General features: G+C 29.0%; 1 protein-coding gene across 3 annotated transcripts in view; it reads right to left on the reverse strand.

Moving 5' to 3' along the window:
* The window catches only part of DhpD (guanine deaminase), a 46,893-nt gene that overhangs the window by 24,625 nt on the left and 3,554 nt on the right, over window positions 1–18,714 (reverse strand). For 2 of the 3 annotated variants that reach the window (XM_075375521.1, XM_075375520.1), the window contains exons 2-5: window positions 11,976–12,056; window positions 9,070–9,165; window positions 5,675–5,938; window positions 476–694 (exon numbers count right to left, since the gene is read on the reverse strand). In XM_075375521.1, the coding sequence (XP_075231636.1) occupies window positions 476–694; window positions 5,675–5,938; window positions 9,070–9,165; window positions 11,976–11,981 (585 nt within the window). In that variant the 5' untranslated portion in view covers window positions 11,982–12,056. The remainder of the gene's footprint in view (window positions 1–475; window positions 695–5,674; window positions 5,939–9,069; window positions 9,166–11,975; window positions 12,057–18,714) is intronic. The other variant, XM_075375522.1, reaches the window with a different exon arrangement.

An 18,714-nucleotide genomic window follows, 5' to 3' on the forward strand; every position in this document is an offset into this window, starting at 1 on the left:
GTAATAAGTATTTAATTATTTTAAATACTTATTTTAAATTTTATTTTTTAAGTAAATAATTATTTTTCTTTATATTTTTACTTTTAGAGGTTGGTATTTAAGTTAAGTTTACTTTTTATACCAAAATATACAACCAACTGCTAACAACTAAGTGATTTAATTTGATTTAGTGCAGAAGTCAAAATGTTAAAAGAAGAATTAGTAGAGTATTGTTTTATATAATTAATAGAAGTTTTTCAAAATGATTTTTATTTATTTTTAAAATTTAATTATTAGATTAAAGATTCAGAGAGAACGTAAGTATAACTAATATAATGGTTAGAAATGTCCCTCAATATTGTACCAACTTAAATTATCCTGTTTATAAACCATTTGACAATATGTTTCTTATGTTTTATTTGATAGTAAGATATTTTATTGATGAAATCTTAATAATCATAGAAGCAGTTTAAAAATTATTAATTAATTTAATTACCTTAATGTTTTTCATAAAATCAATAAATTTTTCAGTATCAGCAATAGAAGATGAAGTTGTCTCAGAGTATTCTGGAGGACATCCAGTATTCATATTAACTTTACCAACAAATGCACGTTGTCCGGCTTCAATTAACTCTTCGACAAATGTTATACAACTTTCTACATAAATAGTACAAAAATAACAAGCTGTAGTCGTACCACAACTCAAAGTTCTATCCTGTTAACAATTATTTCATAAAAATCAAGTAATAATAGTTTATTATAAAAAAAGTTATTTTATAATTTAATTTACCAAATATAGACCAATCGAAATAACTCATTTAGAGGGAAAAAAATTGTTACCTGGACTTTTATAACTGAAAATGGTAAAGGGGCTTATAATAAATGTAAAGAAATAAATGCGTGAGCCGAGGTGGTGGAGGGTTGATTTGGGGGGTTGAAAAGGGTGAAGAATGGTAATATGGCGATTTCCGATGATCATTGATGTCAAAAACATTTATGGTTAATTAAGACACAGAAAGGTTGCCAGCCTCTGTGACATGAGTGGTAGCATCTCGGCCTTTCATCCGAAGGTCCCGAGTTCGAATCCCAGTCAGGCATGGCATTTTCACACATGCTACAAATCATTCATCTCATCCTCTGAAGAATGCCTAACGGTGGATCTGGAAGTAAAAAAAAAGACAAAAAAAGGTACACTCTCACTAAGTTTAGTCAAAATTAAATCATTTTTTGGAAGTGAAAAATAAAAAATGAAAAAAAGTAGATTTTTCGCATTTTTCTCAGAAATTTTGAGGTATGTTAAAAAGTGACTTCTACAAAGGTTGTAGATATTGCATGATTACAACTTTTGTATAGGAAAATTTTTTTTGAAGCCCCCAATCCCCCAAATCACCCTCCACCATCTCCGCTCATGCATTTATTTTTTTTATGTTTATTATAAGCCCCTTTACTATTTCCACTTATGAAAGTCCAGGTAATCATTTTTTTTTCTCTAAGTATAATTTGGTTGGACTAACATGTTATAACTAAATTTATTCATAAAATAGCATCATTATGTTATGTAATGAATGAACCTGTAACATGTTGGATATAATAATTAGCAAAATCATGTTTATGTTATGTTCATTGTCAAATGTGATAGTTTTCATATAAATATTTTTGACTGACAACACAAATGTGTTCATAATTTTTAATGTTTGCTCTTGATAAAAATTTTGCAAAAACTGAGTATTTATTATGTTTTGTTCCATAAAGGTGGTTTGTATAAATTTAAAAATGTTACTGCTTTGTAAAATTACTTCAAAGAGTCATTTAAGATGGAAGGAAAAGGAAACAAAATTGTTTTATTGTAAAAATTTGATTCAGTTTGTTGTTGCAAAAGTTAATATTTAAAAATGGTGATTATAAAATCAACATTCAAACTACTATTTTAACATATTAACTTATTTTTTCAGAACTCTGAACTATTTATCTAAGGAATTTCCATATTTTAAATTTATATTTATTTTAAATTATCAGAGTTGTATCATTTTCATACTCATCACCACGAATAATAAGTAAAATTTTATTTTGAAGGATATTGAGGGTTAAAGAGAGATCTACCATATAAGTAGAGATTAAGAATGTTGATTAGTGATTAGGTACATTAATCATTTAATTACAGTTCAGGCTAGATTCATTCTCTTATTAAAAGTCATTCACAGTAACCATTCAAATGGTTATTATATTTTATATTCCTTAGACATGGTTGGGGCATCCTGCTTGGAAAGTGGATAGTGCTGTAAATAATTTAAGTTTTCCAATTATCACAAACCGTTTTCCTGCAAAATTATAATTAAGTTGTTTCATTGCTGTTATTATTTATTGATTTTTGTTTTTACAAAATTAACAAATTTTAACTGAAATGGAGGGTTGTATTTCATGTATTATAGGAATCATTGTCAAAAATATTAGATGTGCAACAATAAAAACAAAATATGATATAAAATATTGTGGTACGCATTAAACTTTATGCTTATAATTATGTATAAAATTAAAAAGCTATTGCTTCTTTAAAAATAAAATAATATGCTTTATGCCGAAAACGCTTTGTTATAAAGTTACAGCTGGTGCAACTCTGGTAATAAAAGGGAAAACATTCTTCAGGTGGTAAAGCTTAGCCCTACACTGGGCAAGCAAACAATTTCTATACAACTCAACATTCCACAAAGTACAGTATGAGGACATTATATGTTCATGGTCTGTCTTCTTATGTTCAGAAAGTTCAACATCTCCAGCTTGGTGACCACACCAAACAACTACAGTTTTGTCAATGGGTCAACAGTAATTACTGCTTCATACTATTTTTGGATGAGGGTCCTTTAACCAGTAATGACATAAATAATACGTGGAATTCACAGTGATTGTTTTCTAGAAAACCTACATACTGTAGCTGAATCAAATTTCCAGCAATGATTTTCAGTGAATGTTTGTTGTGGCATGATCGACAACCATTTAGTAGGCTCTTTCATACTAGAAAGTATCACAGGAAGAAATTATCTAGAAATTTTAAACAATGAATTTTTTAGAGTGCTTGAAAATTTCTCATTGGCAAAATAAATTAAAGTGTACTATCAACTTGATGGAGTACCAACACATTTCACGAATGAAGTAAGACAATTCTTAGATGAAAAATTTACTGTAAAATGGAGTGAGTGTAGAGAGGTGGTAAATTGGCCATTTAGATCACCGGACCTTTTTTGGCTTTTTGGCCACTGAACCAGATTACTGTTTTTTGGGGATGGATGAAATGCCAGGTATACAAGCAAAAAATAGACACACAGGATGAATTGATCTCTTGTAGTCTCAATGCTGTTGCTTTAATCAAGGATAGTGAAGATATCATTAGGTTGGTGAACAAAATGTAAGGAAACGAGTTGAAAAGTGAATCGATGTCAATGGTGGAATTTTCAAACATTTATAGAAAATTGATTTTTTTTCTTGAGAAGCAGCTGGAGATAACTAACAAAAACAGTGTTGCTTACTTCACAAGAACATACATATGGAAATTATGCAACTGAAACTATCATGATGATATTTCTGCTGTTTATTGTATCTAGTACAAAGTTTTTTTTAGCTACTGAAAATGTACAGTTTTCCAGTTTGCACCTTACTCTCTTACTTTCTTCTGGGTATAGCTATCTTTGATTTCTGGTTATTTTCTAAGATGAAAATGTTGCTTAAAATACCATGACCGCCAAGAAGACATTATGAAAAAAAGACTGCAGCTAAAACAAGACTTGTTTTTATACAATGGTGTAAAGCATTGAGCTAAGTACGTGGAACTGAGTGGATTATACTCTAAAGGAGATAAGAAATAGAATCAAATATGTAATATTTTTTATTTTAGTGTATGAGGTCAAAAACTATTTGAACATATTTCATATGCTTCTGTGTTATAAAATTAATGTCAACATAAAACACAAGCAGTACAAATGCATTTATTTATGTTATACAGAAACATTTTATAAAAAATTCATCACTTAAGTCAATATGGTACTTATTTTCTTATTTGACAATAATCAATTCTTTCAAAGTATTGTAAAATGAATGTACTATAAAATTAATTAATAATAACAATCATAATATGGCCCATGTTAATACGTGTATCCTATTATCATACCAAACATAGACACTGACATATGATGGTAGGCACTGTTTGTTATGATTGATAAATGTACAATTGACATGCACCAGGTGAGCAGCTTATAACTGAACTGATCCAAATCCAGCTCAAACTGCAGTTATTTGAGGTCATTTTTAATGCTGCTATTATTTGTTCCACTATTGTTTGTGTACATTACTACTACTCTCATCTATTATTGTCAGTTATCAATTGTCACGCTTCAGGTTCAATATAGTTTCATTTTTTGTAGTTGTGTTTTTCTGATATGTCTTATTCGATTCAGGAAAGGGTTGCTATAGTGGAAGTTTAGGCGCATTTTAAATCCTTTCAAGAAATGTATAAAATATTTGTAGAAAAGCTTCTGAATGTTAGTATTTCAGAGAAGTGTAGTATGTATAATTTGGTTAAGAAATGATGTACAATGGGGTCGATTTCAAATGCAAAACAAAATAGGTGACCTTTTGTATAACTCCAGGGACAATAGTGATATTCAAAAAGATTTCTGCCAGTTTGAAAAGAATCTACATAAGTTATCATGTAATAACACAATTAAAAATATTATTGATGAACAGATAGACTTGATGCAGTACTTTATGTTAGATGAAGCACAGTTTCATTTAATTGGGCATATAAATTTACAAACCAGGAATTGAATGACTGAAAATCCTCACCACGTGGATGAAAGTCCACTTCATGATAGGAAAATCAATATATGGTGTACTGTTTCTGGTAATTAGAACCGTTATCTTTTTATTGGACTGTCAATGCAGAAGAAGTATGCTGTACAATTAAAAAGAATTCAACACTCAGCTAAAAATCATGAAAAACAGTACAGCTTCTTTCAACAAGGCATTGTGTCACTCATCAAACGATTCACTAGCATGCGTTAATGCAACTTTCACAGAATGAATTGTCAGCACAGGGCTGTGCCCTCCACATTCCTCAGATTTGTCAAGCTGTGATTTTTTCTCCGATGACTATTTGAAGGATAGAGTTTATGTTCACACTATCAATGAACTGGAGGTGAACACTTCACAGGAAATTAGGCGTATTGACAAAAATGTTTTGCGTCAGGTGATTCTCAAACATTAAAGCACAAAACTGCATCATTGTGCAGGATGCTCACTTTGAATATCTTTGGTAAAAATATGTAAACTCTTAATAGCGTAAATATAGAATTTAATTTAATTTACGCTTTCATTTCATTTATAAAATGTTAAGACTGCATTTAGTCTGTAGTGATTCGGTTTTAAGATGTTCATAAAATAATTGCATATGCATAGACTGTTTGATTAAAAAGTTATGCTTATGTACTGTACTATAACCATGATATGTAGTACAATTTGATAGGTCACTATTTGGAAATTTTCACCTGTCATACGGACCCATAAATTTGAGGGAGGTTTTTAAGAAAAAAAAGGCTGCAACATACCTGAGGAAATGTAGTATTTTAATTGATATTTAACATATCATTCATTAAATAATACAAGAAAAACTGTAAATATATTAATTACAGACAATAACACAACTTACCACAACAGCTCTATATATTTTTCTAGCAAATTTTATATCATTATATTTCTTTTCAAGAGGAAATGTATATTTTTTTAACCACTGAAGCAACGTTAAATCGTACCCAAGACCTGCATTTGGAAATTGTGGTGCATGGATGTGTAAATCAACAAATCCAGGACAAAAAAACTCACTATTGTTTAGTGTTACAAATTTTGGTGACACAGAACAAGGCAATGTACTTCTTAAAGCATCTATATCCTGATTATCTGATACACCTATAATCTGTAACAAAATATATATTAAAATATTTAGTAACAAAGAGGAAACTATTATTGTGAGGGTCATTTCAAGATTTAAACTATTAGCTCCAATAATGGTTTTTATAAATGGTTTTAATAATGGTTTTTTTAAATGAAAATTTACTACATTAAATTGAAAAATTTGCTTCTTTACTAAATAATAAACAAACAATTGAAAATTTATCACAAAACGTTTTTCCTCAAGATATTGTCATGTGTTCACACAATTCGACCAGGATATTGAAAGACTAAATACAAACTAAAAATTTCTTATAAATACAATTTATTACTCTAAAGACATATGTCTTATTTAAGATGTGTAAAGACAAATAATAAAAGTAATCATAGTAATAACAATAATAATAATAACAATGATAGTACATATATATAACACACAAAATAGTAAAATAAAAAGGACAAGATTTGTTCAATGACAGTTAAATTATAAAAACCAGAATACAGAACAATTTATTAACATTAAAATGACTGATAGAAACTAATATCGCACTAATAACAAGATAACAGGCTATAGTTTATACAATTCACTTTCTGCAAATATTATTACTTTTACTGTTTACAATAGAACTACCTTATACTTTATGAATGAGTAGAATACTGTCACTTTCACTATGTTTATCAATAACTTATTGAACAACTTCCTGCATTTACCCACTATTCACGCTGGAATATTTGTAACTTATCTTCACTCGTTACCACATGCTTACTGATATTGCTGTCACTGTAACTGTGCTAATCTTGGACTTACAACTACTCTATTATTGCTTGTTATCATGACTACACCGAACACAGCCTCGTAAAACTACTGACTGTTTCAGCTGGTCCCTGGCAGTATTTATATCCTTCGGCCTGCAGAACCAGTACCTGCCTCATCCCTTTAATAGTTGAAACAATAATTTTCATCATCCATGCCCTTATGTTTTTTCTATAAATTCTTAGTCCAGTCTGGTAACTCTTCTGGTTGAACAGCTTTTGGAGGTGCTACTGTCTGTATTACAAAAAACAGATTGTTAAACAGACCTGTTACTTTGAGAAAAGAATTCCTTTCGGTTCCTTCAGGTCATTATTTTCTCTTTCTTTCTTCTTAATTGGAAGAAATTTGTTACCCTGGTCTGATATACTGATACTGTTAAAATATAATACTTTGCAAAATATATAGTAGAGTTTAATAACATTCTATTTAATTAAAAAGAAAAATTATAACGAATAATAAACTGTACTGAGCTGATCAAAAACTCTGTATGCCTTGCACACAAGTTATCTACATTTAAGATTGTCACACTAATGACAAAAAATATGTAATAATGACATATATCAATTATACTGAGCTATTATTTAAATATAAATATATATTATTTTTCTAAAATCAATCCTTTCAGGAATCATATTCCTCTGGGCTACGTAAATCATATTATCGGATCAACCCAAGTACAGAATTAATAAAATAAAATAGGATGACACCTACCTTATTCCATAATCCAAGCAAGAGCACTTTTGTAAGTACCTTGCATCATCAGTTGCTGTACAGTTTTTCAAATCATTCATTGCAAATTACACATTAAAATTAAAAACCCTATATACATGAGATTTAAAATTGTTAAAAGCTCCTTTTCCAGTTAAATTAAAACAGAAATAAAACTAAATTTTTTTTAAATTCAAAAATTTAAATTGTAAATTAAAATTAGAATTAAAAATAGCATATTCACGTTTGCAAAAATTTTCTCGGCAAACAAAAATTTGACAATTACCACAATGTTGTTAATCAACTTCTTACTTCATACAGAGCTACAGGATGTAATATATCTTTGAAAATCCATTTCCACCAAGACATTTCAGTGATGGAAAGCCGCTATAAAGGGAAATGGAATACTAACATGCTAGCTGATTGCTGTTGGATATTAATTTGGGATGTGCTTGAGGCTATTTATAAAAGAAAAGCATCAGCAAAATCATTCTAACACAGATATGGCCAAGCAAAATTATAACTTTTACAGATTTCAACTATATTTTCCCTAATTTTTTTGAAGCGTAACTTATTTAAAACTAAGGATGATAGAAAAATTGTATTTACAGATCCGTAATGTACGCAAAAAAGTAATTCAAGAAATGGTATCACACTTAGAGAAACATTGAAAAATATTTTTTTGTCTATCAGTGCTATTTATATAATTATTATTCAAACTTATTAATAAAAGAAAGGGATTATTAGTTAATATTTAGCAGTAAAAAAAAAAGGCTTCTTTATTTAAGAAATTGTTTAAAAGTATGTTACAAGAGATTGTGGGAAAGAAAGACTAAGAGAGCACAGGGAATGGGAGAGAGTTGGCTGCGTGCAGCTGCCTGGGACACCAAGTGGTCTGCTCTGCACCAAAAGAAGCAGCAGCTGGCCTGGTAACTAACACAACATCACACGAACACACACAAAAAAGATGGCGTCCCCCACGCCACTTTTGTGGCCCGCCTTTTTTTTAGTTCAGATGAAAATTAGGCTCAAACTATGATCAAGCTTAGCATTCTTCATGTGCTACAAATATTCATTTATCATAAAAAAATAAATACTGTAAGATAACCATAATTGGATGAAGGATGGTAGTTGCTAAAGAGAGTAAATGAACAAAATAAAAATATTTCCTAAATAAAATTTTTTTTGCTGAAGAAAATTTTATTTTTGACAGGGCTTTGCTCAAAAATTCAAATATTTTTATTAGTTGCTTTTATAACATGTTATCTTTTGCTAAAAATCTAAGTGGTATCTACTGGTGCACCACATACAGCTGCTTAATTCTTAAATAACTTTTAAACAATCCTTTCTCTATATTTCAACTTTGTAAAATTTCTGTTTTATAATTTAAGTTGAATTTGAATATACATAATTTACTTATTTATTTATAACGTTAAATATATATAGAAAATATCATTTTTTGCAAACAAATATTGAAACATCATTGTTTCAAAAGAAATTTTATATTAAAAACCTCACTAATTTAATCTCATCAGAAAGACTAGAACTTATGATTATTGGGACGATTTAGATCACTTTGTCAATATATTTATTATAAATCAGATAAAAAAAAAAAAACAAACTAAAACAATTACCTTTCCATTTGAAACAGCTATAAGACCATTCTCTACACAAGTTATGTGCTTTTGTTCAAAGCTGTGTACATATGGTCCAATAAATATAGTACATTCCTGAAAAAAAAAAAAATTGGTTCACAATACAAAATATATAATTAATAAACATATTTTTCAGATCAGTTTAGTAAAATTATGTTACTTTATGTATTAATTTTTATGATACTCAATTTTTTATATACATTACACTAAAACTGCCACAATGCACGGTAAGGACAGGTTTTAAAAACTGCATGGTTCATCATCAGTGCCGCTTATAAAATCTTGTCTTGGCTTAATTTTAAATTTTGTTCTTTCTAATAAAATTTACGTATGATATGTTTTATGAAACTTATCTCAAATCGGTCTAACTTCTGAATTAAGAGAAGGCAAAACTATTCAAAAAGGCAAAATTTTATTGAAATACTTGGATATATGTGAATATCTCCTTCTAAGAAAACTTTATTGTTTAAATCCTCCGATGGGGATCTTGACTACATAATTTATATATTTTAATTGTATACTTTCACACACTACATAGTTTGAAGATAATCAATGGTTTTTCTTAAAGAGGACTGAGGCTTATCTCAATTGACTTCCTAGCACGAGTATATGAAGGTAAAGTAATCTGTTGCAGTACATTTAGTGTAACAAGAAAGGGTACCCAGCAATTTATTTTTGGATTCTATACATCAAAATGAACAAAACATTTTCTATGAAAACAATTTACAACAAACAATTGGGTTACTTTTAAAAAATGATAAGTTTTAGCCTGAATTCATATCCACCAGCAATAAAAAATTACTTGAATCAGTTTAATGAATTATAATATAGTAAGTATTTCTAAATATTTATTACTAAATTATTAGTAAGAAATTTAATTGATAATTATTTAATGAATAATAAGATAAATTTAATTTAACAATATTGGCTAAAATTAATTTACCACTGTGGAATTATAAGTTGTTGCATTAACTATTGTGTTGCGGTAGTATTAGTAACAATAATCAGTTATTTAAATTTCATTAATTTGTTTTATTTTTATTTTTGTTACCATATATCTTTCTACTTCTGAAAATGATTAACAGTTAAATTCTTTTAATACAAGATTTTCTTTCCTTGTGTTTTATTTTTTGAAAATGAAAGTCTTCTCATATTCAAATGGCAGACTGCAATCAAGCTGAATTGTGCCATCTGTATGTAGAACATTTTCCCAATAATGAAAATTTTTAATTTTTCATGAAATGTTAAGAGAAATGAAAACTTTTTTCGTAGATTCATATTTGAGGAAGATCGTGAAGGACAAAAATGATGGAGTTGGAAAAACAGGTATTGGAATATACTGAGCAAATAACTGAGGACAATATAATAAGGATTGTATTATCTAACCAAGTACTTCATATGTCTGTTTGGATAATTTTGGGGAACCATGAGCTATATGTGAAAGTAGAAAAAAAGCAAACCATCAATGACAATGACAATCTGCCATAACAGACTTTTATGAAGTAATTTTACAAAAATTGATCCACTAAGTTGACTCACTCCAATAAGTTGACTGATTTAGCTGTGCTCAACTGAAATGAAAACATCAATTTTCACAGTAAATATCATCGGGGACAAGAAAAGCCTCATGCCATTTATGCAGTCAAGGTTTCAGCAATCATTTTCAATATCTAATCTTTGTGGTTGTATCATTGGCGATTAACAGATTGATCTACATTTCCTTCCAGCACAATTGAACGGCAAGAATTATTACAATTTCCTGGCAAACTTCCGATCGAATTATTTGGATGAAGTCTCTCTAGTAACTAGAAAAAATATGTGGTTCATGCATGATGAAGCCCTACCATAAATTCTCTGCCAATATTTAGATGATTACTTCCCTGAAAAATGTATTGGTCATGCAGGACAAAGATATCTGATAAAATCAATATATTTCTACCTTTGAGGGGACACTTAAAATTATATAAATTTAATAATGATGATAAAATCTGGAATTATCATTAATTTTCTGTAATAACCTGGTTATTTGTCGACTGATTTTTAAAAATAATATCTCATTTTATTTACAATGTAAGATTTAGTAAAAACATATTTTGACATTGTAAAATTAAACTGATGTTACTGGCATTTTGAAATCTGCAAAATGTGTTTACATCAATTTATTTTATTTATTAGAGAGAGTTGTAAATATGTGAGCAAAATATTTTACTCATCTGATCTTGAAGTATGTTTTTTTAATAAATATCCAAGATTGGCAGACATAATGAAATTGAAAGGGATATGGCAATTTTTTTCATAGAATATTTTTTGTTTATTTTGATTCATGGAATCTGAAACTGGTTAGCTGGCTACCCTTTTTTTTTACACTCTGTATATTTAAGCTAGTTTATATAAAATCATGGATCAGTTATATACTGCTATTCTCATTCAATCTTGATCTGCTGAGGGATTATGGACAAATGGATGTCCACAATGTGGATAGTACCTGAAATAGTAGTACTCTTCTGAATGTGGTTTTTTATATCATTTGCAGTCCTTCTCAGGCAGGTCTTTTTTTATTTTTATTCAAAACCATTTTCTCTGATCCTTCATTTCTTGTGGTTTTCCATACCTTTTTCAAGATATGAAGATATGCATGTTATGCGAGAGAAGTTTTTGAATAACTGCTCTTCATAGAATTTATGTGCTTTAATGTCAGCAGATCTAGTACGGTTCAGGAGAGGACTGTTGATGCTTATCAGGAAAATTTAGTCCCTTTCCTAATAAATTATTCTAGAATTTATATATGCTATATGATTTCAAAGATAAAATTGGCCTTCTTTCTTTACTAATTTGCTTACTGAATGTGAATGAAAATAAAATACGTACGGTAATATTATACTTACGTCCATAACAATGAAGTGATGTTGAATTGAGTTACATTAATATCATACACTGTGGATTTCAATCATCATAAAGATGAAATTCTAAAAAAACCAAAACAATATATTTTAAACAATATATATATATATATAAGAATATTTGGTAATTGTGAGCCTGAACGTCCTCAACCTTAATATTTTTCAAATTTACAAGTTTCAAAATTCGGAAGAATGAAGTTACGTCATTATTCTTCCTCAGAATCTGTAATGGCTATAGTGTTATCAGCTGTTTTGGGCAACTCCGCCATAGTCAGGGTACAGTGAAGGAAGACTGGACCATAAATGATGTAATCGGGTCTTGTAGTCCCTGTATTTTTTTTGAAAAAGAACTCGGCGAGATGCTCGCGCAAGCGGTGCTTACAATTTCCTACCGAGCAACGTTTGAACGCACTTCTCGCCACGCACGCTCGATTGTCTGTTTATGAGCTCCCGTGTCCGAATGCATGAAATTATATTTGTGGTTCAACGTTAAATATTGATAGCCCTCGTGTTGCAAACAATTATATGTCTTCCAGCAATCGCTAACAATTATTGTATCGAGAAGAATATACTTTTGTATGATAGGCAATAAGGTGGCGTGTGTGATAGCTGGTGTAGCTAACTCTACAAGATATTATATATCTTGTAAAGTAAATTTTTTAAGTAAAAATTGATTTGGGGAAAAAGATCTGAAACAGTAATTTGGATTTACAGGGTGTATAAAAATAGAATATCAAGTTACACGGGACCCTTACTGTAATCCAATTGTTTGCGTATAAAAAAAAAAAATCACCTAATGGTATAACTTATTATAAATAATGTTTATTTTTAACGTTAATCGTACGAGGTTAGCGAGCGTAGGCTATGTTTGATTGAATTATGTTGATTCCGTGTAATGACATACGCGCACTATATCAATAAAACCTAATCAAACATAACTTACGCTAGCCAACTTCGTCTAATTAACGTTAAATATACAAATTATATACATACTTCACCTATTTGGGTGGCCAGTAGACAGCTTCATTGTATCCTCACTATATGATGGCGTTGCCCAAACGGCTGATAACAACGCTACTACATTACAGATTCTGAGGAAGAATACTAAGGTAATTTCACTCTTCCGAATTGTATTTTTATTAATTATATAGCATATTTTTCAACATACTTCAATTTGAAAAAGATTAAGGTTGAGGGTGTTCAAGTTCACAATTACCGAATATTCTTTTACACAAAAACATTTATGGAATGAAAATTAAAATATTTTAAGTAAATATCTTGAGTATTCTTTCATCTGTAATATACTAAATTTGAATCCTGGTTAGACTTAGCATTTTACAAAAATTTTACATATCATATCCCATACCCAAGTCTTAGGGTTTATATGGTTATATATAAATAAATATTATTAATAACATTTTTTTAATGTTTCTGGGTTACTAATATTTTTTTTATGAGAGGGAACAGAGATCCACTAGATCTTTTGATATTCAACATAAACATATAAAAAGTTACCTTGATTAAAATTTTTAATATATACAAACCATAAAAACCGCAAATGTGCCAAATAAATTGATCAGTTTAAAATATTTGTTTAATTCTTTTTTATAAAAGTGGTGAAAAAGTCACTGGCCATTAAAATCTGAAAAATGCGAGTGCTGGTTTAAAATTAATATTATTATCATCAGCTTTTATTATCGGATAGGACAACTTCAGCCAGTCCATTATCAAAGTCCCTTCGATAGGACTGTTTGGTTCTTGTGGTCCTCCCAGTATTTTTTCATACGTTCTGATCTTTGTGCCCTTTCTAGTGTTGAAAATGTTCATGTTACGGGTTTTTTCTGGTGAGTGTTTTTGTTCTTAATTCTCTTGTTAATTTTATCTTATCTGTGGTATCTTCTGGTGTAAGGCCAATTTCCCTCACATCCTCTCTTTCCTCTGATTTATCTTGGTGTTTTTCAAGTCAAAATTGTACTGTATTAGCCATTTCAAAAGTCTTGAATCTTGCACGCTCATGATACATCCAAAGAATCCTAGTCTCCTCTTAGCTTGGTATCAGTGATGGTTCTAACTCTTTGTATATGACTTTATCAGGCACAATCCACCACTGCCAGTTTTTCTGGCACTTTTTATTGATGCAGATTCTTCCAGTTTTTCTTTTGATTTTCTACAGTCTGTCTGTCTTTGACTGTTTGTTCAAGTGGAAGAGAGTTTCTGCTGCATAAGTGGCTTTTGGTTTTATAACTGTGTTGTAGTGTCTTATATTTCATTTACTGATAGTCATTTTTTATTGTAAGTGTAATAGGTTAATTTCTGAGCTTTAGCTAATTTGTTTCTTATTATTTGGATTGAGGTTTTTTCGTTTAGGTTGTTTGTTATTATTTCTTTGAGGTATTTAATTTGGGTTGCTATTTTGAACTTATTACCATTTATGTTTACTTCTTTCATGTTGGTTTTTGGGGCATAATTTCTGTCTTTTCAAATGATATTTTGAGGTCAATTTTATTTGCAATGTTTTGAAGTTCTAATATTCGTGATTTAGCTTCGTTGATGTCATTTGCTAGCAGTGCCAAGTCATCAGTGAAAACAAGAAATTTTGTTTGGATTTTTCGGCCTATTTTCAACCATTTCTACAATGTAGTTGAATAATAATGGTGAGAGCACATTATCTTGGTGCAGTCATGCTTTGATCTCAAATGGTTCTGAGAGCTCGCCTCTGAGGTTTACCTTAAACTTGCAAGCAAAATATATTTGTACATTTTTTTATTTTTCATTTGCTGCTTTGTTTTTCTTTCAAATTAAGCACTCAGCTTCATCAGAATGTTGTAGGTGAAAGTAGATTAAAACTAACTTAAAATATTAAAATTATAAAGAGATACATAACCATTTCATTCATTGTTATACAATTAACTACTATTCTGCTGCTATTCCAATCAGTCACAGTTACATGACTAATTTAAATTAGATGTATTTTTTCTCTAATCCAATTATCAAGTTCAAGTTTTTCTGGTTCAGTAATTTTAATTGCTATTTTTGATTACATATATTTTCTCAAGAATAAGAGATTAAGATTTGTTACTATTTATCTCTAATATCGACATCATATTTTCTAAACTTAAAAAATGTACATTTAATTTTCCAAATAATATGAAAATCATTTGTAGACTTTTAATCAATCAATTACATTTCAGTTTATTTTATTTATATGGTTAACATTCCTGAAAATATTTTTTTTTAAATTTTTGTTTGTCCTATGGAGAATCTTTTTTTTTAATTTCGCTTCTAAATGCTACATAATAAAATCCTACCTTATTATAAATATTACAGTTTAAATTTGTCATTATTTTAATATTAGTTTTAGAAGCAATTTTATAATCAGTCCAAAAAATGTTTTTTGGAATATTTACACGTATAGTATTACGATTTAAAAGATATAAAAACTATTTTTTGTCTTTTCAAATGTTGTACGTTAATTTATTTTATTGTAATGTATAAATTGATTTTATTAATTAATTTATTGATGATTTATATATCAATGAGATGATACAGATGCTTCTTTAATTTTAAATTTTGTTTTCAATTTAATTTCACATAAAAAGTTCTAATGAAGCAGAAATTTAAGTATTGTTAAGTACTGTTAAGTATTAAATATGGAAAATACAAGGCGGCAAGTGAAAAAAATAATATTATTAAGCTTCATAACAGTTTTCAATTTTCGCACTTTCATTTCTTATATTTCTTTGTAGAATGCATCATATACCATCAAAACAGCTGATCATAAACAAGATACAATTTATGTTCATAAAAGGAAGTGCTGTTATTCATTGTAAAATGATATTTTTTTTGCCTTGAAAACATGGTACTCAAGTGGTTTTAATCCAACAAAGAATAAGTAAAGTGATCACTTTCATTAAGCCCCCCAACTCATATGTCAGTTTACAACTTAAGGAAATGTTAAAAAATGTGTTTCTCTTATGATTTTTTCAAGAACAGGTAGGCATAAATCTCAATCAGTGAGGAAAAGATAATAGCTGTTTTAGACTGTCAATCAGAATCTGGGAACATTAACAAGTATCTTAAAAAGATTTCTTGGTGAACAAGAAATTTGAAGAGGTTCAACTCAAAAAATTCTATACATTTTCAAAACTAATGTTAGATGAAGTTTTTAACATACTTTTTGCAATGATAAAATAGGCTTAAATTTTCCTTGTCAGATAAACAGGCACAATAGTACTTACTAGTTCAGAGAAAATAACAACGAAACATATATATTTTTATTATTTTTTTACTTTGAAATTTCTGAGTCTCCTACGTCTATGTCCCAAGTATTTAGTGCTTATGTACAATAGGGCATTTTAAAATAATTTTAAATTTTATTTATTAATGTGAATATTGCCTTTATATCTTTTATTATTATCATCAAGAATTCATCATTCAATTTTAAAGTTGTTTCATATATATCTGTTTTAAATATATACAAACTTGGAACTGTTAGTAGATTTAATGATTCAAACACCTGCCTAAAATAACTGTTTTATATTTAACAGAGATCTAATAGCACTGTACTGAATTTTAAATATTCTTTGCAAATTAGAATAAGATAAGGCAACCCAAATACAATATTACATGAGACCATTATAAACTGACATATTTAAATTTTTTATTAGCTTTTCCTTAACTCACAAAGTTTTTTTTTCATGTTTGTCCTCAAATCTTGCATTCTTAATTTAAAATTCTTTCTGACATTGCCAACTGATGAACTTTTGCACAGTATAAAGCAAGTTTTTAAAATTTTTATAAAATTATTCATTATTCATCCCATCAATTTTTTAAAAGTACGTATATCAGATGCCATTTTACTACAAGTCATAAACAAATTTATTAAATAACTAGCTTCTCCTGGCATGCCTACAGCACACCCTCTGCAGCTAGGCTCTCCGGGCAGGTTACCCTGGCAAGCGGTATCTCGGAATGGGATTATTATGTGTCCAAAATTGATTAGCTCTTGTGTAAAAATTTATTTTTTTTTGAGTAATGAAAATTAATCAACGAAAAGCGAAAAAATATCAGCAAATCTTCCCAATTAAATTTAGTTTGGATCAGTTTAGGTATAAGCGCCGGAGTTTGAACTTTTTTTGGAGGGGGTTCAGAGAAAAAAAAGGAAAAATAAGGATAAAGGGTAAGTTACAATATGATATTATGTAGTATAATTTAATTTATTATAAAATATAAATATAAAAACTGAACAGACAAACAAAAACACAAAATTTATTAATAAACATATAAACAAAAACCTTGAGGCAATTCTTTTATTATATTTAAAACACCAGCCCTGAAGAGGACCATTGGGTTTGTCATTGTTCTTCCTCATTGGGAAACAAGTTTTAGGGTGGGTTATCACCACACTTTCTAAAACCAAAATAACTTCAAAACAAAATATCCGCTAGCACTTTCTTTTTGGTCACATCAGTATTAATAGTAAAAAAAGTGTTACCGGTAACACTTTTACTTACTTTTTTGTAATTAAAATGAATATTTGATAAATAATGAATAAAAAAATTAAATAAAATCAGAAAAGGGATGAAGGATGGTCAGAAGAAACAGTTTTCCAGTTGTATCATGGTTAATTTGAGTAATTACTTTTTGGTTATAGTTCATTATTTTAATGAAGAAAAACAATCACATAAATAAAAAAAAATATATTTCGCTATATATTGATTAAAGAAATAAATATATATTACACATACAGATAATAACAAGTACAAGTAATAAATATATAATATTTAACAAGTATACACCTGACCACCATGAGACATGCACTAATGAATCAGGATTTTCTGCTAGTGATTGTTACATTCTGGTGCCTGTTATCTGAGCACATTATTACTTATTGTTGAACGGAATGACATCACTCGGACTACTGGTGTTAAGCTAAGGGAGACGGACGGACACACACAGGCAGACAGACATACATACAAATACTGTTTAGTAGGGTAGGATAATACTTGTCATTTGAGTAAACTATTATTTCATTGTGAACATTTCTTTCATTTGATCTGCTAAGATAAGCACATTGATTATGTTAGTCAGTGAATTATGGTTCTAATTCAGAGATTACGTTTGGGTGGACAGTTTGAATTGTTGTGGATAATTGTACTATTATTATTTTCCATATACACTTTTAGTATTTGTTAAATTAATACTTAACAACACAGTTTATGTCCAAGGGCATTTTAATCTCACTATGACTGTGATGCATGTAAAGTACCTGAAAAAACCAGCACCAGTCACATTCTCTATAAAACTTTATTTTTATCATACAACAATCCTTATAGAGAATGAAGAGAAGATATCTCTTCAGGATACAATATTACCTGCATTTTGGTGGACTCAGAAGATTGATGTGCAACAATGTATAAGCTCAGTGAAAGAGGTTCCTCATTTTCTCCAGAAAATCAAGCATATCATTTTTGTTATTATTGAGAACATTTGTATTATATTTACAAGTGATTAATATTCCATGCCAGGTTGCCTACATCTACTTAGGTATGATAGTTAATAAGGAGCTTAATTTGTGGTGGGTTTTTTTTATATCAAATTGTTCATAAGAGGAAAATGTTGCCTTGCTATGGCAGTCTGTCATCTACATTTCTCTGCCAATAAATTACTTTGTTTGCAAACTTATTTTTTAAAACAAGAATCATTGCATTACTGATAAAAATGT

This window comes from Lycorma delicatula, chromosome 9 (genome assembly GCF_047948215.1).
Source record: "Lycorma delicatula isolate Av1 chromosome 9, ASM4794821v1, whole genome shotgun sequence".
In the NCBI taxonomy this organism is placed as follows: Eukaryota; Metazoa; Arthropoda; class Insecta; order Hemiptera; family Fulgoridae; genus Lycorma; species Lycorma delicatula.